The sequence below is a fragment of the Blennius ocellaris genome (assembly GCF_963422515.1).
Source record: "Blennius ocellaris genome assembly, chromosome: 3".
NCBI lineage: Eukaryota > Metazoa > Chordata > Actinopteri > Blenniiformes > Blenniidae > Blennius > Blennius ocellaris.
In genome coordinates this window covers 4,557,380-4,578,975 of record NC_137652.1, presented here as the reverse complement: position 1 = coordinate 4,578,975, position 21,596 = coordinate 4,557,380, and the positions used below count along the sequence as shown (strand labels likewise).

The following is a 21,596-nucleotide window of genomic DNA, read 5'->3' as shown; positions in this document are numbered from 1 at the left end:
TTAATTGCTCTATTTAGAAATAATGACTTATTTCAGAATGATTGGGGTGATTCTGCAGGGCACGGAGGACATGACACGGCTCTTAATTTGAAATAAACACAGAAAGCCGTGGCCTCTTGCCTCTCAGAGTTCCAAGCCTGTGTCTTTACTCCCCTCTGTTCATGTCCAGATGAGATGCAGCCTCAAAGTGGAACCTGCGAACTGTCGATGCCGTGGTGGACGACGAGAAGTCCCCAGAGGACATGGACGGTATGGACGGTATGGATGGTATGGACGGGCAGCTGAATAAAGGACAGACTTCAGTGTCATGGACACTCTGTGGTTGAACTTGCATGGCGTTTTCAAGCAAAAACATAAAAACCCTTGTTGCGGGGTTTTTTTCAGCGGCCCCAAGATGGAACTTTTTGAAAAGGCGCTCCATGTAAATGGTAGAAAATGTTTAAACTGCTCAAAAAAAAAACAACTTTTTTTGCAAGTAGACAACGATAACAACAAAAACAACAACGATGGCGGCCTCCGGAGTGTCATGACTCCCGGTCAATATTCTCCTGCAACTTGGCACTTCTACACTTCTATAGTAGTACTTCTATAGTTCTATAGTTCAACTTGGCACTTCTATAGTTCTATAGTAGTACTTCTATAGTTCTATAGTTCAACTTGGCACTTCTACACTTCTATAGTAGTAGTTCTATAGTTCGATAGTAGTGGTTCTATAGTTCTATAGTTCAACTTGGCACTTCTATAGTTCGATAGTAGTAGTTCTATAGTTCTGTAGTTCATCTTGGCACTTCTATAGTTCCATAGTAGTAGTTCTATAGTTCTATAGTTCAACTTGGCACTTCTAGAGCCACTTGTCCGTGGATTCAACATAATTTTTCAGTATTTCTGCCATTTTACTCTGACATTGATTTCAAAATGTTTCTGTGTAAGCATGAAACTTTTTTGAAACAAACCCCACCCAATGGAGAACATCTTTATTTCTCAACAAAGTGCTGGATCTCAAGGAGTTTAGGTGTTTACAAAGAAATTATTATACTATATACGAATTGTCTTCACATCCAGGATAAGTGTTCTTGGTATCTATTCCTACTTGTAGTGTTTTTTGTTGTTGTTTTTGTTTTTCTTTCACAATCAATCCTTCACAGTTCAGCAAATATGTTGCTCGGCTTCATACCGAGCAATTTTTCATTTCACTAATGCAACATCTTGCTTTGGAATCTTTGGACGGTAAACAAACATGATGTTTCCCTTTCTTTTCACGGTCAAAATGTTTCCATGAAATAGTAAACTACGTCTCATCTTCTGTTGAGACACAAAGACACACGTCGTGCTAAAAAAAACGAGTGATTGCAATGCCAAACGATCTCAAGTGGGGTGATAACTATGGGAGGAATACAAGCAGCAGGTCACTCAATTAGATAAGTTGTTTTGTCTCATTTGGTTCATTATTTTGGGTTAAACTGATTCATATTTTAAAAAAAACAACAATATGACATATTGTACCTTTAAGTATTCATCAGTCTGACACTATTGTGCTCATTCCAGACTTCATCTCCTCTCTCATTGTGTTACTAGAAACCGTTTGGTGCCTTGAAGCTTCCGATCGCCACTCTTCTTGAGGTGAATCTTATCACACTGACCTCACATGTCCCAACGTCCATAAAGTTGTCCTCTCTTGGTATCACCTTCAAAACAGAGGCCCGTTTAACTCAGTGGCCTCATCCGCAGCTCTTTGTATCCATTTGATTAATTTCATGTCCTTTTTAATAAGAGAAGATAATTAAATGTAAAATTCATTAAAGACTGTTATTTTGCTGTCATGTGAGAGCGGCACAAGATTCATGGCGTAATCTAAGGAGAGCCTGCATGAAAAATGCGTCTTCACTTACCGTTAGCGTGGCGGTGGAGAGGCCAATCCCTGAACGATCAAACTACCACATGGAAGTGCACACTTTCTCTGCTTTCAACCCGTTAAAACTAAACCTTTAAAGTCCGAGTGAAATGAAAATTCGACCTCCAAAGCACTCTGGTTGTCGCTTCTAGGGACATTTTTTATGCTAACTGGCCCGAGGGTAAAATGTTAAAACACGGCAATCTGCGAGAAAATAGCCGATAAACGGCGCTATTTCCGCTGCTGGGCGGAGCTTCTGACAATAATAGAGTGACGTCACGAGTTGTACACACGCCCAAGTTGTGTTTACATTATGGAGGATCAGAGTTTTGATGACCAAGAGGCTGAATTTCATCATCATCATCATCATTTCAAACCCAGTGATTGATGAAGAAGACACAGAAGGGTCGTTCTGCCATCGGTGACCCCGGCTGGAACATGTTCGAGGAAGCAGAAGACACTTCGTCCTCGTCTCCTCGCCTCAGCAGCCGCCAGTTTTCACCTTTGAGGCTTTGAGGCTCCTGACTTTTGGCAGAACGACCGGCTTCCTGGATCATGTCGAAGCGCTTTTCCAACTGCACGGAATCACCGAAGACGAGTACTGGTATCACTTGATCGTCTACTAGCCACCCGAGTTAGCGGCTCCCGCTAGCCGCGCGAGCTCGCGGCTCCCGCCGCCTGTGCTCCTTTTCTCCTCTCTCGGTCTCTTCCAGGCTCAATCTTTCGTCAAGGCTCATAAAACACTAACTATAACTTCAAAACACTGTAAAAACTTGGATATTTAAGAGGGAAACAAGCCGATATAAACACAACAGATGGAGATCTGAACATCTCTTGACGTCACGCCCACGAAGAAGGATTCCCCCGACTTCCTCGGCTGGAGATTCAAAATTCAAATAACTTTGTTATGCGACAACAGTGGTGGGGCAGAGTCGGAGGAACCTTAGAAGTAGAACCCCAACTATCGTTTTTAACAAAGTAGTGTTTTACATTTCACTAGGCCTTTAAATTAGTTGCTTTACTAATCTACATTTAATGTCGCCGCGCCTCTTCTCCAGGTACTGAAACTCCCCTCGTTTCCACCACGCGCACGCACGTTGGCGGGTGAGAGTGAAGCCCAGTGGAGTGACACGATGACGGGCTGAGAAGCTCAACCAACCAAACTGGACACTGAGTGGCAGCGTTGACTGTCGTGAAACATTCTGCTGACTCAGACACACCAGCAGCACAAAACACAGCTGAGACACCGGGCTGGGATATAACTCAAGTTGACTTGAGGTATGCAAGTGTGTGTGTGTGTGTGTGTGTGTGTGTGTGTGTGTGTGTGTGTGTGTGTGTGTGTGTGTGTGTGTGTGTGTGTGTGTGTGTGTGTGTGTGTGTGTGTGTGTGTGTGTGTGTGTGGCTCAGCACAGCCTAATGCTGAAAGGTTTGCATCAACGGGCAAACAAGATAATTAATTTCTCTCTTTCGCTCGGATGCCTTCATTTTATTTTCATTTGTTTGCCTTTCTCTCCTTCTGGTCCCGACGTTCACAAGATAAAGCGAATCCTTGCGAGAGGCGGCTTGTGACTCGGAGCACACGCACATTCATTTTCCTATAGGACAACTAGGAACGGGGCGAGGTGTGTGTGTGTGTGTGTGTGTGTGTGTGTGTGTGTCCGCTCTGCATGTGTGCACTTAATGAGATGAATGCGCGTGTGCCTCCCCTTCCCAATTACACTGAGTGGAGGAGTGAAACAAGTGGCAGAGGGGAGAGAAAGATGTAACACTGGGAGGGACAGAAAGAGAGAAAGAGAGAGAGAGAGAGAGAGAGAGAGAGAGAGAGAGAGAATAATGTCCTGTGATTGGGGAAAGAGGAGGGAGATAAAGTGAGTCCGTTAGCCAACAAACTACTTTCTCTCTCCTGTTGAGGGACTCACTTCATCCGTCTTGACTATGAATGTTTGATAATGGCCCCGTGTCGTCTCCTCTCGTCGATCCATCCGCCCCACTGACCCCACAACTGACAACCTATTCTCCCTCTACTCTTACTTTCTCTCTCTGAATTACCTATTTACCCTCTTACAATACTTCTTTCTTCACGTCAGCGTATATTCTCATCTATCAATTCGTCGCCCATCAATCAGTTTTTCTTCTCTCTGTTCAAAAGGAGCCGTACGCACCTGGTAATTATACATTCGAGCGCGTGTCAATCAGGGTTAATAACATAGGACTAATGCACACACATGAACAGGCTTTTAGCTGCTCCAGCTTTTCATTTTGAAATGCCCCAGACGGGTAATCGTCAGAAATAGCCATGTTATGCCACTATAACCACTTTAAGCACAAGCTAATTGGTCTGGGGGCCACTTGGCTTTGAAACATTTGTCCTACAAGGGACTTCTGCTCTCACGTCAGCTAAAATACACTTAAGTTGAAAAGACGCGGGCCACTGATAACAGTCCAGCTCCTCCTGATCCCTCTTAACTGAATATGGACTAAAAAGCCAATAAAAAGGCAGATTTGAACCCTGATCCCTATTTTAAAGGTCAAATGTGAAATCTTGTAAATCTACAAGTGAAAACGCATCATTTTTGGCGTTTTTGTTTCTAAAAGACTTGTCTTGAAAACAACGTCCATGTACACAAGCAACGCTATGAAAATGTCTGTTTAAGCGTAAATGACAGAAGCGTTGTAGTTTTTCCATGTCGGGACTCGAGATTCAGTTCTGTTTTGTGGGATAAAGCCACATAACTCTATGTTTGCAGGCACAGAACATTAAAGGTCCTTTAAAGTGTCTTTCTTACAAACAACTGTGCGCCGGTTGTTTGTGAGGAATAAATGTGTCTCTACATGTGTTCCAGATGATGATGCCGCGAGTGTTTCTTCACTGTATTGAAGAAACACAAACTGCATTTCTGCATTATGAAAGAATCCTTCTCGCACATGCACACAACAATTTACGACGTCTGTAAGCGCTCAAGTCCGTTTTCACAAAAGGGACTTCTTCTATACATTGCATGCTTTGGACATATTGTACATATTCCACCCAAATATGTTTTTTGTTTTTTTTTATTATTGAATTTATCTAGTTTCTTTGGCGATTCATATCTTGTTCTGATTTGACAGTTGGGTTTTCTTGTTACTTCTGTTTGGTTATACTGAAAAAAAATTCTAAATAAAATATATATTAATAAAACATTTTTTTAAAAAGGCAGCCATTTTCAAAAGATTCTGTTTTCAGTGGCTCTGAGCACTGTTGTCCTGTAAAATGAAGGCTTTCAGTTTTTCCACTTGACAACACTGAGTGAACTGGGCCTGAATTTGCTTTCCCACCGACCTGGTGACCTTCTAATCCCGCCACCCTGCGTGGTGGGTGTCGGATCAGTGTCAACGTGTTTAATCATCGTGGGGAGGAGGGTCAGCTGACACGTCTGACACGCCACTGCTGATTTGATCGTGGTAAAAATTCTGCCCCCCCCCCAAAAAAAAAGAAACCCACACATGCACAGGTGAGGGAGCTTTCACTGATCTATCCGGAGGAGAGAATTTGATGGAACGTTGAAGATGTCACCAAAGTGATGACGTCGCAGCTGGTAAACCAGCTTCCTGGGTTATTTTCAGGAGAACGAGTCGCTGGGCACAATCAGAGGAAACCAGCAGCAAAGAGGTTTCTGGCTCCGGTTTGGTAAAAACTAAAACCCAGGCTGAGGAGGAAATTCTAAAAAATGTTCAAGGCAAAAGCTGACAGTGTAAATAAATCAATGTGTAGTTTGAATCCATAGCTGGGGAGTCTGGCAACACATATATATATATATATATTAAAAAAAAAATTTGCAGTGCTGACTCAAAACGACTGGTTTGAATAGAAGTGAGGTCATAACCTCTGACGGTGCATTCATGCGCCAGTGGCCCAAAGGAAATAATACAAGAGCAGATCTTTGCAGAAAGTCTCTTATCCCTGCAGGTGATGCCCCCCCCCCAAAAAAAGAATTAAAAACCTCCGTATGAACATAAAAATACAACTGCAACAACCTGCGCAAACGCTTTAATTACAAATCTGCATTGGAGAGACGGTCATCAATATGAATAATTGATTTTAATCTTCAAAGACTGTAACCACTGTGCCCTCCCTCTGAACACGGTATATTGTAAATATAAGGGATATATTAATACGGTGATATATTCCAGTTGTTCTGTGATGTTACAGATTCCAGATGGTTTAAGAAAAGATGAGGCAAAAACACAAAGTTTTAACTAAAACAATCTCAGGCTGTAGTTTCCCTGCTGTTGCTCTTTTACTGAAAACAATTTGCTCTTCAAAACAAAAGAGTGATATTAGAGGTTTCCAATCATGGAGGTCGGCCTTTCAGGTTTGAACTTGGGGAAACTGCAAGTCGTGCAAGAACAGATTTCAATATGTGTGACTTATGAGTGATAAACAGCATTTTCTTGTTGTTTATGTGGAATTTGTTTGTTTTTTTTTGCCCATTTTAATGACTTGTGCATACAGAGCAGCCACAGCGTTGCCTGTGGGTATGAAGTTAATGAAAGTTGGCATAATGCTTTTATTTATCCGTGCAATCTTATGTAACTCTTCAACACTTTATTATCAGCAAAGTCAACATCCTATAAATTGAGTGCAGATATGCAGTTATTTCTGGAGGCCACCATTGATGCATGTATCACTACAAGCAGCCGTGTCAATTTCACAGACGCGCAACTGAGCGACTGTGGCATTCGGGGTTTTATTCATAGACAAGACGCCACTTAACTAAAATGCAGCCCAAACCCTGTATTTCAGCAGAACAAACATCCAAATTGTGACGTGTAACATCACCTCCACTCACTACCAGATGGATTATGTTGCAAGCAGTCCCCCACAATCACATTCACACACACACATTCACACACCAATGGAGGAGGCGGCCACCATGCAAGGGACTCAGTCCAAACCCACTGGGAGCAGTTTGGGGTTCAGTGTTCTTGCTCAAGGACACTCCCGACACCTTGAAAAAAAAAAAAAAAAGGGGTGGCGATGAGGAGACGACGACTGATCCCGGCCGCAGACTTACAGCCAAATTATTCTCACCAGCGACTCGCGAGTAAAAACACACTCCTGCAGCACGAGCCGAGCCTCCACACGCCGCGGCTGCTTCCTCGCAGAGGTACGCCCACCCCTACCTCGGATCAAAGGACTGCGCGAAAAACCTCTGGCCAGGAACACACACACACACACACACACACACACATGCATACATACCACACACAGCATAGTATTTTTTGGGCTGTTCCTGGATGAGATCAAAAAGGCCTTTTTTTTTTTCCTCTGAGCCTATAGCATAAATCACCAGATGCAGGCACACGCACACGCACGTACACACACACACACACACACCTGTGGCACATCAAACGCACCCAGCTGAGAATACACACCTGCAGCAGCGTAAAGCCCTCAGATTGAACAAGTAAATCATGCCGCTCTAAAAACACACACACACACACACACACACACGCACACACACTTTAAGACGACACACTCCCCTGCACTTCTACTCAACCCTGGCTGACCCCGGTAATATTCCGTGACGGGTGCCTCACTATGCAAAGATCCCATTCAAATAGTTGGTGCCGACTCCGCCGCAGTGAAAAACCCGAGGCAAACAAATGCAGAACCTCAGCCAGGTGTGTTTACGGAGAGCGTATGGAGGCGATGCGCTTCCTCTCAGTAGCACTACGCGCCCTCTGGATGTTCCACCGAAAAAAAAACAAAAACAAAACAAAAACAAATCCCCCCCCCCCCCCCCAAAAAAAAATGGCAACACTTAAAAGAGAGAAGTGAAGCAACGTGAGGCAGAGAGGAAGAGAAAGTTGCAGGGAGAGAGAGAGAGAGAGATAAACAGAGAAGAGAAGGTGCGGGGAAGGAAATAAAGCGAGTCAGCCCGAGGTGTGATCCGCTGGAAGGTTGCCCGTTTGAATCCCAACGCAGACGGAAGACATTCTGGAGAGTCACTTCCTTCACCTCGCAGTGGGACTGCCTCTTAAGCCTTCAACTAATCTAGTGCTGCCACTAAATGACTGGCAGTACAAGTCTGGGGTTTTAAAAGGCAGATCCCAGGTGTTGGGGGGGGGGCCGAGTGTCTGCCTGTCTCCCATATATCTCCCGCCACCTGCTATTTCATTTCCACCGCTTGTTCATGAACAGAATAGGAATCTGTTCCGAGATTGCCTTTGGATAGCAGAAATCTGGTTTTATTTTTTCCGCCATCCAAACTGTTGTTGACGTAGCGTTTGAATAAATTAAAGTTTGGAGTCAAGCACACACATATATATCCTTCGCACACAATAGTCTCTCCATACAAGAGTATGTGGGTAAAATGTCACGATGCATTTACATAAACTATACAGGCTGCTAAACTGTGAAATGTGCCTTGCAAATATATTCCAGCTTTTTAGTTCTGGGTTGTTGTTTTGGTCTGTATTTTTTTTTTCTTGTTTGTGCATAAGGAGAAAACATTGTTATACAATACAATATCAATGCGTTGAAAATCCTCCTGCACGGCATTCAACACTGTGGCGAGCACATCTGCAATACCATAGACTGCCAATGACTAATTAGAAATTGCAGAAATGCACAGTAATTACAGTGAAGTGTCATGTACATAAAGTCATTCAGCGAGTGATCTGCAGGGCGTGCATTCTGCTTCACAGAACCAAGCTGCAATTAAACAATAATGGGGATGGAACCTAGCTTGCCAACGTTGTATTTTCTGGACTGTGACTCGCATCGATCAAACACGTCAGCTGTAAAGTAGAATACAGGGCAAGACAAAACCTTGATGCAGTCATTTCTCATATCGGTCGCTTAAGAGTGCGACAGCTGCTCTTTACCAAGTCGACAAACAAAGCTTCATCTTGCCGGAGATGTCGAATTATGAATAGTCTCAGACACTGAATAGTCTCAGGAGTGTTGGTGACGTTAAATCCACTGATGACTATACGGTCATAGATTTTTGGAAGAGTCGCGTGGCGTTGAGCAAACTGCGTGTGCGTGATTTGCGGGTGAGAACACGTGGATTTGCGACAGTTTTTTGAATAAGTAAACAAACGCATTTGTTTGTCGACTTCCATTCTGGACCATTTCTATCATTTAGAACTCGATACTCTTTCCAATCACGCCACTCACACTGCTCACAATATGAGCTCCAGCCTCGGTAATTGAGCAAATATAAGAACACAACGAGATCATGACGACCCGGTCTTGTTGGTTTCGCTTGTTCCTAACTTGATTTTCCAGTTCGCAACCAAATAGAAATTGTTGTGGCAAGCCGTTTATGCAAAACAGTGAGAAGTCATTTTCATATCACAGCCCTAACAAAAGAGAATCAAGCTCAGATTGGTTTCTCTGGCGTACGGCGCAAAATGCCGAATAAGGCATTTCCTTCAATCCTTCCTCATTTGAAATCGAATGTTACGCCGACGACACGTCTCCTCGCCGAGTCCCTCCTCGCAGGTTTTTTTACGGCCCGGCCGCCTCCTTGCACGCGTCATCTGCGGCGACTCCGCGTTCGCAGGAGCGGAAACGGCGGGGTCGCGGTGTGGAAACCCGTGAAACGAGAAAGAATATTAGAGACCTGTCTCAAGTCGTGAGCCGCGGAGTTCGTCGCGGCGCCGAGTGGAGGGCCGGGGGAGCGGGCAGAGCCGGAGCTCCACTTCCTCGTCGTTCATCATTCCGACTGACAGACGCATAAATATTCTGTCAGGTTACTTTGTTACCCCCGCCGTTTTCTTCCAAGTGCCACTTTCCCGAAGAAAGGGAGCGAATTGGCGTCGCATTTTCACGTGATAATACGCCGGCTTCCCCCCGTCGGCCGTGACATTAACATCGGCCAAGCCAGGGAGCCAAGATCTGCGATCTTCCAGGTGCTTTGCCGTCCAGCCCGTCGCAGTTCTTGTCAAACTCACTCAAAAGGCTCACTATAACACATCAACATGGGAAAAAAGAAAAAAAAAAAAACGCCCACTCAGACTAAGACTAGTTATTTATTTCACGTTTTACAGCTAATTGGTCCATTATCACATTATACTGTGAAGCACGATCATTAAAACAATGACAAACGATGCTGTATTAAAAAAAATGAAACGATGATGCAACACGAAACGTGTGAAAAGGTCGTTGTTGTTTTTTTTAACTCTATGAATCTGTGTATACAACTGCATTGCAGCAACATGCAATAATTGTGTTTTATTCAGACAATCAAAAGCTCCAGGAAGAAAATCATCTGTTGATCTGCGATGTGTTGCCAGTGTAATTATTGCTCCGATTAGAACCCAGTAATCCCCCGTGCAGCTGTTTGTTGGTCTTTTAACATACATTAGTGTTCACCACTTTGACAAAGTGCTTAATACCGTTAAATCTCATCAACTGAACGGTGTAGGGTTTAGTTTATCTGTTCTTTTCGCTCATCGTCTGGATCCAGCCTCTTCAAAACGCACCGTTTAGAGCGTAGGATGCATTATTGTGACATTTGAAATAAATGTACATTCCTTTTAATTCTATAGAAAGGAATCCAGTGAGGCAGTTTGTGTTGGATTGATGCTTTTTGTTTGTTTAAACAAACACATACACCTTTTCTAGCATTCAACCCAATATTTTGTGACTGCTCTTTTTTATTTGTCTGCCACCTTTGGTTTCTCCACTTTTCCCGTGTCTTTGTTTATACCGTGATGTAGGGAGAAAACAGCCAGAGGTCTCGAGCAAGCCGGCGAGATTAAATTCCACGAAAAAATTAGAAGCTGCCAGGTCAGAAAATGAACGGAGGATTGCCGGTCAAAGGTTGCGCTGGTTCTCTTTTCATTGCATATGCACTTCTGATTACATTTTCAGCAAGAATATGCAAATGTATGCATTGCCATTCATGTGTACAATATTAAGCACAAAAGGTAATTCGGGACATTCTGCCTTTGTGAAGCTTTTAGCGCTCCGGCTTCATTCATAGTGAAGTGTTCACTGATTAAAACGCCGTTTAATGGTGTTGTATTATAGGGTTGTGCTATTATAGCAGATGCTTCGACTTGCATTTACTATTCGGTTTTTGCTCCTTGATCTAAAAATTCCCTTCATATAAACCCGACCTGCAAGGAATTGGAAATGCTTCACTCACATCTCATGTAGGTGTAAAGTTACCCGACTGTGTGTGAGGCAGCTGTCGTGGGGGGGAAAAAAAAAATAGGATTGCGCTATTGTGAGACGACAGGATGTTTTTATTTTCACTTCACAGTGACTCCCCCCCCCATCCAAAATAAGAGAGGTTTAAGTTTGAATCGTATTTCCTCCATGCGAATTTAACATCTTAGCTGAAGGGCTTCCAAGTCATTTACAATATGATTTGAGGAATAAATCAGGAATAAATCATAAATTATGTATATATCACCATATTAAGATGATGAAACGTGTTGTCAACGTCTGTTTATTTGCACATCCAGCATTTAAAGAGCAACATGGATCATTAAGTTGTGTTTCTTAATGCTTGGTGAGTATAAGTCCATCAGCCACACTATACGAGTCACTTTTTAGTTCCAACCGGCTCCAGTTGGGCTGTTTAGCATCAACAAATCTGACCAGTTTGTCAAACAGACACTTCCTGCAGCCCTGCCTTCAGAGAGGGGTGAACAGAATTTTTAAGATCCTAAAAAAAAAAAATAAGAGTAAAGGTAGCCATTCTGCAGGGAAATGACCGCGGCCAATCAATAATGTATAACCTTATGAAACTTTACGCTTCCATGTCAACAAACATTATCTTAAAGAAGCATAATTTGCGCCGACTTCAAATATTGATGAGGGAGCTGAAGAACTTCCACAAGTACAAAAACCCACGATTGTAAAAAGTTGGGAATGGAACTCAAATGTGAACAAAAATTGAAAGCGGCGACGTGTAAAGCGTGTCAAATCTACACATAAAGTCTAATGTTACAATTAAGAAAATTATATTTAAAACTTTTCTGCTCATTTTGGGAATTGCATGCGACCAGTGTGGTGTTTTTCTCCATATATTCATGTTTCCACAGAAAGACGCAATTATTAGGTTTATTAGCAATTGCAGGTAAATTAGTCTGTGATGGACTGGTTGCATTGAACATTTAAAGAAAATTCAATGTCTGAATTATGCAGACATTCACTTGTACCTTTCTGTTCATTTTAGGACATAAAGTTGGAGGAATCTGCAAACTTTATTTTTTGACATATCAGTTCCCATAAACATGCGGGTGAAGCGCAGTACAGAAGTGTTTTAACACAAACTGTTGTCTGCAGCATCGTTCTGAGCCGCTGAATAAGCAAACTTTCACTCCCCGCTGGTAAAAAATAACTCTTCTTGACGACGACGACGACTCACAGCCGTTTTCCGCTCATAATAGCCGGAGGCCTTATTAAATTAGTGTGCATGTGGCAATAATCTGCACTGAAACTAATAGAAAGTCTTGTTCTGACTCTTTGTGACTTTGTCTTAATTACGACTCGTATTCAAACAATAAATGATTGCTTTATTATTTTTACACCCAGCTACAGCCCCGAGACAAACGGCACCAAACCTGACGTCGGAGGTGACCACACTGTTTAATTCAACATATCAAGCATTTAACATTGGAGCCAGAAGTCAAACACTCCCCTGTACGACAGGAACATTTGTGGCCGGGTCGGGCCAGGAGAAGGACACTCTCCTCTGACAGCGAGTCGATTCGGATCCTTTGTGCACCAAACCTGTTCCACAGAGCCGCCCGCCCGCCTGCCTGCACTCCGCTGGTCACATAGACTGCAGATCTAACATATTGGGCTTCTGTTTGAAAGATTCTTGACAAAACTATACAAAAAAAATAAATTTTTAAATTACAAAAAGTGGAGAAATCCTATTTTAAAACTTTAATTACACTTTTCCAGAAATGCAATCATGAAAGATTTGTGCACAGCTCATTGTGCGCTAATTGCGCCATACTTCATGTTTCCTATTTTAGCACCTTCTCGGTAATTGATATGAAAAATGCATCAATATTGTTGGTGATTAAGATTCACTGTGGAAAAATAAGTGATAGCGGCAATACATAATTGAGGCCATTATAATCAGTTACGTGCCCCAAAGCGCCTCTCAACGACGCTGCATTGTGCAACTAACAGTTACATTCATTAATCTGCAATTATTTGCATGATTAGCACTTCAAACATCTTGTTTCAAAATATCAGCTCCAACTGAAAGAATATGTTTAATCACTCTTCAATATACTCAATTTAGATATTTTGGAATGTCCTGTTTGATCAAACCGATACCCCAAAGTCCGCTTGGGGGCTGCTTTTTATTTTCAGCTGCAAAGACGGCCACCGTGTTTATAGTGACCCCTGGTGGCCGGAAGTATGTCTGCTCCACGATACCAGCATCGTGTATCGGGTCGGATGCTGCACAAAACAGCATTGTCAAAACATCGAGACAAACGAATTTGTACAACATCCATGTATGAATAGAATATGAGAATATCACCATTTCTTGCCACTTCCAAGTTTTGACGAGCACACAACACTTTGACTTGTGAGTGACGACACAGAGGGACGTGTTCAATAAGTTGTAGATTCTAAAAGACCAAAAAATGAAGAAAAAGTATCAATAAAAAAGAACTTGTGGAAGTATGAGTGTAAATGTTCCTTTGTGTGCACCGTTGAGGTTGTTCACCAATCTTTCTCTCTGTCAGTCTCAGTGTTTTGCAGTGCCTCCAAGCCAAAACAGTTGGTGTTTTGAAACTATCCTGCCTTATCTGGATGTCTCGTTCAAGAAGCATCTTAAAAAGTACAAGATAAGCTTTTCGGGCTTTGCCTCCCTCCTTCTCTTCACACAGAAGATCAATAGCGACCTCCCTCCTTCCCGCTAACTTACATGAAAAACTGAGGCCTAAACAAGCAAAACAGCCTCCATTCCACCTGTGTGGCCTCCAGCAATTGATTCCTTTGTCCCTCATGGAAAGACCCGGAGGGAGGACAGAACCAGACACTAAGAAGACAAGTGGAGATGCTGAAAGAACAGAGGCACAAAAAAACTTCAAAGGAAAAAAAAAAGGGGGATAAAGAGAGAAAAGAACTTGGTTCATATTTCAAAGCTTAGTGAAATTTGCGAGCAAAACTTCTCCAAAAGCAAATCTTTTCACACAGACAGGGAACTACTCTGACTGGAGAGGGGGGGGGGGTTACAATAAATTGCCAGAGAGGTAGACAATAAATTATGTATGCCTTTTAACTGACCACAATCATAGTCAGACTGTGGTGGAGTTGGAAACACGACCCGGCCAACCCCTGCATGACATCAATGACTCACCTGAAACTGCCAAGCCATGGCTGCATGTGCTTTTGTGAATAAACAACGTGGGGTGGCTGCACAAGTTACACACATACAACTACCTTTTGTACACACACACACACACACACACACAATTACCTTCCATTAGGACACTGACTCCTTCTATACGGCTGCCACTTTGTCTGCTGTGAGAAGAAAACAGTCCGGGCAGACAGAGGCTTAGCATCCGCCTGACACAGACACGTACACACCTGCCGGCAATATATACTGTATGTGGTCTGCAGTCCTGTCAGGACCACAAGCTGCTGCCCATACCAAGTACGCACACCGAGGGAGCTCGGCACACGCACACACCTACAAAACACACACACACACACACACACACAGCCCTACACAGTGTGCAAAGTGTCAGGTGGCAGTGATTTGTTCCTCCTGACAGACAGGAAATAAGGGAGTCAACCAGGGACCTCACTTCCTCTTAGACCTGACTAACCTGACATCTATCAGGAACCCACACACACACACACACACACACACAGTCTTCTCCTCCACCGGTTGGCTCACTAATACGCATGCACATATTCACAATCCATCAGACTCCTAAAGTCTCTCCTGAGGCCTGCAGAATTCAAATATGGGATTAAACACTTGTCTGTGGGCAAAGACAGAACATGTGCATAACTGCTTTGTAACGAGCGCTACAGTTCAAAATACATCAAAGTGTGCCGATTGCATGCTGGAGAAATGGAGCGTGTTGTTAACACTTCAAGTGACAAACAGCCCCCAATAGAAGTGACATCGACTTGTTCCATGGAGTTTGTTAAATGCTGCGAGCGAAGAATGCCACTGGAAATCGAGAGCGCCGAGAGACGATCCCTACGACTGACAGAATTACATTTGTAGCAGCGTCAAAGAGACGGTCTTGATAAGGTTATGCGGCACGGACAACGATAATCAGTCGGATTAGTCTCTAATTGACTCTCCTCATTAGAACAGGGGCGACGCAAACTTCCAAGTTCGTCTAAGTGGTTTGACACTGATGAGAGTGACGGGCTGGTGTGTATGTCATCGCGCTAGTGCATGCAGGCAACGCTGCGAGCAAGTCAATCTGATTTGGATTTTTAACGTCACACCCGGAACTTTCCCAGCCCACGGGCCAGCATCCAGACATCCAAACGTGACCTCAATTCACTTGAGCAGGGCCCGGCGGTCCAATCAGCGAGGAGCGCCGGCTCGGGCCGAGCCAATGGTACGTGTCAAATCAGACCTAATCACACACCGATAGATCCGATAACTGGGTCAGCAGCATTGCAGCGGGAAGCACTTTCTTGGGGAAGGAGGACGTCTTTGAAATCCATGGTACAGAAATGCAACTCTTGTGAGAGTCCTGAAGATTGTGACCCCCGCAATTTCAAATTCATGCCAGAGAGGCACAGGGGGGGTTTTAGCACAAGTCACATTTTCATGCAGTTACCTTGGGCAAGGTGAGCATTAACGACAACCAGCAGTATTTTTCATTAAACTTTAGCTACTTATAGACCATTATCATTACCCACATTAGCAAGTGGGACAAAAATCATTCTCAACGTATCATAAAGCTAATGACCCATGATACTGTTGCTATGCGAACCCCTCCTTTCTTAAGACATTGTCCTGGTTCAAAAGGCACCAGAAGTACCACACGGTCCCACGAGGTACAGCCTTTTATAAAGGCACTTACCAAAATGCATGGCAGTCAAACCTAATGCATGATTATGACATTTTTCTTTAAAAAAAAAAAACAAACAATAAAAACGGCAGCATCTTGCAAGATTTCTGTCTTCGGAGTGCAACACAGAAGACACAAGCACACCGGACCCGGAGATGACTGACGTCCTGAAACACACGGAATGTGACACATCCCCGACTTCACTCGGAATATAAAGTGTCGGACAAGACTCCATCTGAGGCCAGGATGAAAATGTGAATCAAACAGCTTTGGAGCAGAACCCCCTCACTGGGGGAGGGGGGGTGGTGAGGGGATAAGTTATGAATAACGACGAAGCCAGTGAGGAGAGGTGAGCAAATGAGAGGTGGGGGTGGTATGGGGAGGGGGGGGTATGGGCAGTAAAATGCTGCCGTCACTTAAACTCTAAAATGAAAGATCGATGAGCTTATTTAAATGTGCTCCCAGAGACGAGAGTTGGCTCATATAAACTCGTGCATTTATGAGGAGGGGTGTGGGCATCGATTGACTGTGAGAAGACCAGGAGAGGTGGATGGAACAAGGGAGGGGGGGGGGGGGGGGGGGGGGGGGTGAGAGACAGGGACAGGGAGAGATCAGGAGGATCAACCTTGGCTCATGAATTTCATCCTTTTTCTCCTAAAATAAAACGTCCTAATAAATGCTGGGGATAGAAGAGCCGGAACCTGGAAAATCTACAGCCTTCGATTGACCGCCTGGCACAGCTTATCGAATCAATAACCCCCTCCCTCCCCCCTCCCTCCCTCCCTCCCTCCCCACAACAACCTGCTCCGTCCAGAGTTTGTTTCACTAATTTTCAAATTCATCCCCCGGACCCCACCCCTTCAGCCAGGACAGCTGGCAGGGGCTGCTGGGTATGAGGGTGGGAAAACATGTTGGGGTATGTGTATGTGTGTGTGTGTGTGTGTGTGTGTGTGTGTGTGTGTGTGTGTGTGTGTGTGTGTGTGTGTGTGTCTGGGGGCGGGGGGGTATCTTAGGTGCTGCTGGTGAGACCTTGACATTAACGGGAGAGGGCTGAAGGAGCTGACTCTGCAACCACATGAGGAAAGAGAGGGGAGGAGGGAGGGAGGGAGGGAGGGAGGGAGGGAGGGAGGCAGATGGAGAGTGTGACGCCTGGTAAAGGAAAGGAGAGGAGGGAGAGCGACTTCTGACACACACAGAGGTGTTGTCATGCCGTCATCATCAATTCAACTGCAGCCACGGCTCTGTGAGTGACAAGCAGGGTGCGCCGCATTCCCTCCAACACCCCCCCCCCCTCCCTCCCTCCCTCGGGTGCTCCTCCTCACACCACCTCCTTCACCTCCTCCTCCCGGGCCACTCTCTCCACTTTCTCACTCTGCCCGTTCCTCCTCTCCACTCCGCTTTTCACACTTCACACAGGCACTTTCCTGCACTTGAACAGCACACCTATTCTCCGTGTGTTCTCAAATAGCACACACACACACACACACTTCACTTTCACACACACATAGGCATTCCTCAGACCCCTCCTCCAACTGCTCCCCTACACACACACCCCCCCCCCCCCCATGTCTCAGCCTTACATGGGCCCACCACGCCATCTGTGACCCAGAGAAAGTGTGTGTCAACACCACCAAGGCGCTGGATGGGCCCTACTCCCAGCCTAAGTGTCGCCAGGCTCTACAAATAAAAATAGATATATAACAAGTACCACTGGTAGTTGGTATTGATCCCAGCTGTGGCCGGGGATCCAGAGCCCATCATATCCGGCTTCTTCCCTGTTGCCACATCCAAGAATTGCCTCACACGATCACACACAAACCAGCAACAACACTAATCTGAGCACCTGCCTGCAGCAACAGGGTCAACACCCTCATGGGACACGACTCAAATTAATACACTCTGCATGTGGATATGTGTTTGTGTGCCAAATCAAGAGATGTAGTTAAGCAGGTCACAGACTAAGAGGGATTATCTGTGCCTGGAAACCGTAACGCTTACCACCCCCCCCCCCCCCCCCCCCTCCAAACACATGAATACACCCTCAATACCTTAATCCTCCAATCTATAGATCATAATAACGGTTTACACGCGCACCCAGCCATGTTGTCAACGCTCCTGCCTTCATCACAACTAAAAAGAACCCCAAACAACACTGCTGGGTCAAAAATAAAAAACGTATCTCTTCATTTTACACTTGCAGAAACAGACATTATATCAGATAAATGCCACAGATTAAGGAGGAGAGGCGCGCGGTTGTTCGGATTAACAAATCGGAGGTGGCGCGTGAAGTGCACATACTAATTACACGTGTCGTCCCATGTTAACGGGGCTTCTCGGGAGTTCGGCTCTCACCTTGGCCGTGCAACATGTGGCAGCAGCTGCCGAGCAGCAGCAGGAGGAAGAAGAGACGCAGGCCGCGGCTCCCGCTGCGCGTCGTCCCGGTGCCGGTCCCGGTGCCCGGCGTCATCCTGAGCCGGCTCCCCCCTGCCGGTCTGTCCACACGCTCCGGGGATCCCTGGCGGCTAATTCCGAGTTTCATCCTTCAAGAACGGAGAGCAGTGTGCGGTGGGTGGGTGGGGGGGACCGACACTGTCCGCTTCTTGTGCGCTCTGCCCGGAGTGGAAGGGGAGGAATGAGATCCGAGCCGCGGCTCCTCCGCGCGACGCACTCCCCACGATAAGCTCCCGATTGCACTTCCAGGCGTCGTCGTCCTCCCCCCCCCCCACCCCACCCCCCAACCTCAAAAAATAAAAATAAAACAAACTGCAAGGCAGCAAAGGTGAAGACTCCCACCACCACCAGTGTTGCGCCTTCACGGTTTGACGGCACCGTGATCTGCGCGTCCCTGCGACCTGTGGCGATACTTCCTCTCCATCAGCATCGATCCCCGCGATAAATTAATACATTTGAGTGTTGTTCCTTTTTTTTTTTTTTTTCCTCTCTCTCTGGTCTTATCGGATTATTCTCCACTATCGACCCCAAATCCCGCACCCGTGTTGGATGTCTTCACCGGGGATTTGACCCATTGAGTCGTCGCATTAACAGAGAAACGATAAAACGCGTAAACTATCCATCCGCGAATGCTCTTTTAAAAAAAAAAAAAAAAAAAAAAAAATCAATCCACTAATTGATTGTGCGAGTATCCCTGGATTTGGTCTGCAAACAAACTGTTGGTGGGGGAGAAACAGGGAGCTTGGAGGGATTTTCCCAGAGAGGTGGCGGAGTGCGTCAACTGAGCACAACTTCAGAGATCCAGCGCGCGGCGGCGGGGGAAAGTCTCTCCGCCTCCCCCAGATGAGGACTCTTTCCTCCGGCACGGCGAAGCTGCCGAGGCGGCTCCGGTCGGTTACGCGGAGGAGGGGGGGGGAATTAATAAAAACCCAACAGGTTTGCACGAACACAAGTTTCTCCTTCAACGAACGGGGTGGACTTTTGGTACGGGCTCGTCGAAGAAATTAAATAAATACTACATAAATAAAAGTAGCCGTTACGAAGTGAGAGCGGGCGCGCGACGGGAGAGCCGCGACTCTCTCTCTCTCTCTCTCTCTCTCTCTGTCTCTGTGTCTCTCTCTCTCTCACTCCGCAGCTACTGCGACACTGGAGCCTCGCTGGTTCCCACAAACAGTCCGCCGCCTCCCGGGGGGGAAACTCAGCAAAATTCTCCACTTCCAAGCGGGAGTTTCTGTCCTCGCTCCTCGACGCCCGGTTCCTCGGCACCCCCGTTGAGGCTTCCGGGAGAAAGAAAGACCGCCGCGTCCGCTGCGTCTCCCTCACTGAACACCTGCCACCCCGCTCTCCTCCGCACCGACCTGGGGGAGGAGGAGGTGGGGGGAGGGGTGGGGGGTAGAGAGAGAGCGAAGGCTCGGGGTTTAGGCTCGGGTCCAGCTGCTCCTGCCCGAGCGGTCTTCAAGCGCATCCAGACCGGCAGTTATTTATGAACGGAAGTTTACTTTTCTTTCGCCCCACCAACTACACCCGCCAGAGATCCGCAGACTCCCTCCGTTATTCCTCCGTCTGTCTTTCCCAAACTCAAAAACCAAACTTCCATTCATTATCATCCGTCGGCGCTGATTGGCTGAGCATTCGCTACCGCTCCTCCCATTGGTCAATTCCGGATTCCGCGGGCGGGACATAATGCCGGCACTATCAGCGTGGTACACCCCTCCCCTCTCTCCTCCCCCCCCCCTCCCCTCTCCCTCCACCTTCCCCCATCATAGGCACACACGCGCGCGCGCGCGCACGCACACAGGATTGTTTTGCGCTACTTGTGGGAACCACCGTGACTCCTTGGTTGTTGAACCAAACACTTCAAACCATCGGTGTCTGAGCCTGAGGTGTCAAACATGAAGCCTGGGGGCTAAAACCGGCAAATTGAAAAATTTGAAATCTAAAATTGACAATAAAGCTTCTTATTCTTCATAAAAAGCAAAATATAAATCAGATATCTCTCCCGCACAAGAAATCTTTATGACCTTTTCTATTTATTCAAAGAAAGCATTGTACCCCAAAAAAAATAAAAATCCCCACATACTACATAGACCATGGTGAGCAAAGCACATGGATAAATGGATAAGTGAGTGAATAAATAAATAAATAAATAAATAAATAAATACCAGGCATTGCATCAGGCAAAAAATGCAAATTAGCATTAGCCTCAATGCCAAGCTCTCACAGTGAGTTTGTAAAGACACGCATGCAAAAGGCTGCATTATGCAACACTTAGATGTTTGTTTTTTGGTTTTTTTTTTAACATTTCACTCCACTTTGCATTATTATTATTGGCTTCATAAGGAGATTGCTGTAAATTGTGGTATGAATTGTTCCGATTTAAAAAAAAAATAAAATTCAAAATGTACTGTCTGTGCCACAACAAAGAAAAACTTTGTTTAAAGTTTAAACCCAGAGGATATTGTGGCACTATTTTGTCAGTCCGGGCCACTCAAGATGAAACTGCACTGTCAGCTAAAAATGCTTTTGACACCCCTGCTCTAATCCTAACGTCACTTTACTGTAAACGTAACCCTAAAAGTATACAAGAGTCATCGAATGTATAAAATCGGCAGTGATTTCTCCACACGTGCACTGCGAGAAGCAGAGTGAAATATAACGCACTGCTTACATTGAGGGTTTTTTTATGCTTCACTGGGGAACGCATTGACTTACATGCACTTAATTCAGATATACAGTACCTTAACCATGACCGTGAAACATGTCTTCACCTCAACATTTATTGATTTCACCACAGGGGAATGAGTCGACATTAGGCCGCGTGAAATCAGCCCCGGTCCCATAGGTTGTATCGACTCATTCTGAACCCAACCACAGCTACTGGGGTTGCATTTCCCAGATCTCATTGCAACACCAACCAAGTTGTTTTTAGCCAAAAGTTGAAAGCTCGATTGTATTGTCTTGGGGGTTGCTGAGGTTGTTCCGACAAGGTCTTAAAATGTCCATATTGTGTGGATAAACACATTTTTTTATTTATTTTTTGTCCATAAGACATGTGATGAATTTAGAAAACAACCAAGCTTAAATACATTTTATTGCATATGTACTCCCTCACGCGCCAACTGTTTTTGTTGCTACGGGTGTTTAGTTTTCCCACAGAACAGATAACACAGAGGCAATTTATCTTGTTTAGAGGCTTAACATTATTAGTTTTGTTATCGTTTACTTTATTATT

The 21,596-nt window shown here is 45.2% G+C and overlaps 1 protein-coding gene across 3 annotated transcripts in view; it reads right to left on the bottom strand.

The window, feature by feature from the left end:
* LOC308128664 (protein sidekick-1-like) overlaps positions 1-18,452 on the bottom strand; it is a gene marked incomplete at its 5' end in the record, with an annotated part of 285,540 nt that extends 267,088 nt beyond the window's left edge. For 2 of the 3 annotated variants that reach the window (XM_080494305.1, XM_080494306.1), the window contains one exon: positions 18,266-18,425. In XM_080494305.1, the coding sequence (XP_080350431.1) occupies positions 18,266-18,380 (115 nt within the window). Of the gene's footprint in view, positions 1-18,265 lie in introns of all 3 variants that reach the window. The other variant, XM_080494304.1, reaches the window with a different exon arrangement.
* Between the last annotated feature and the right edge of the window lie 3,144 nt (positions 18,453-21,596).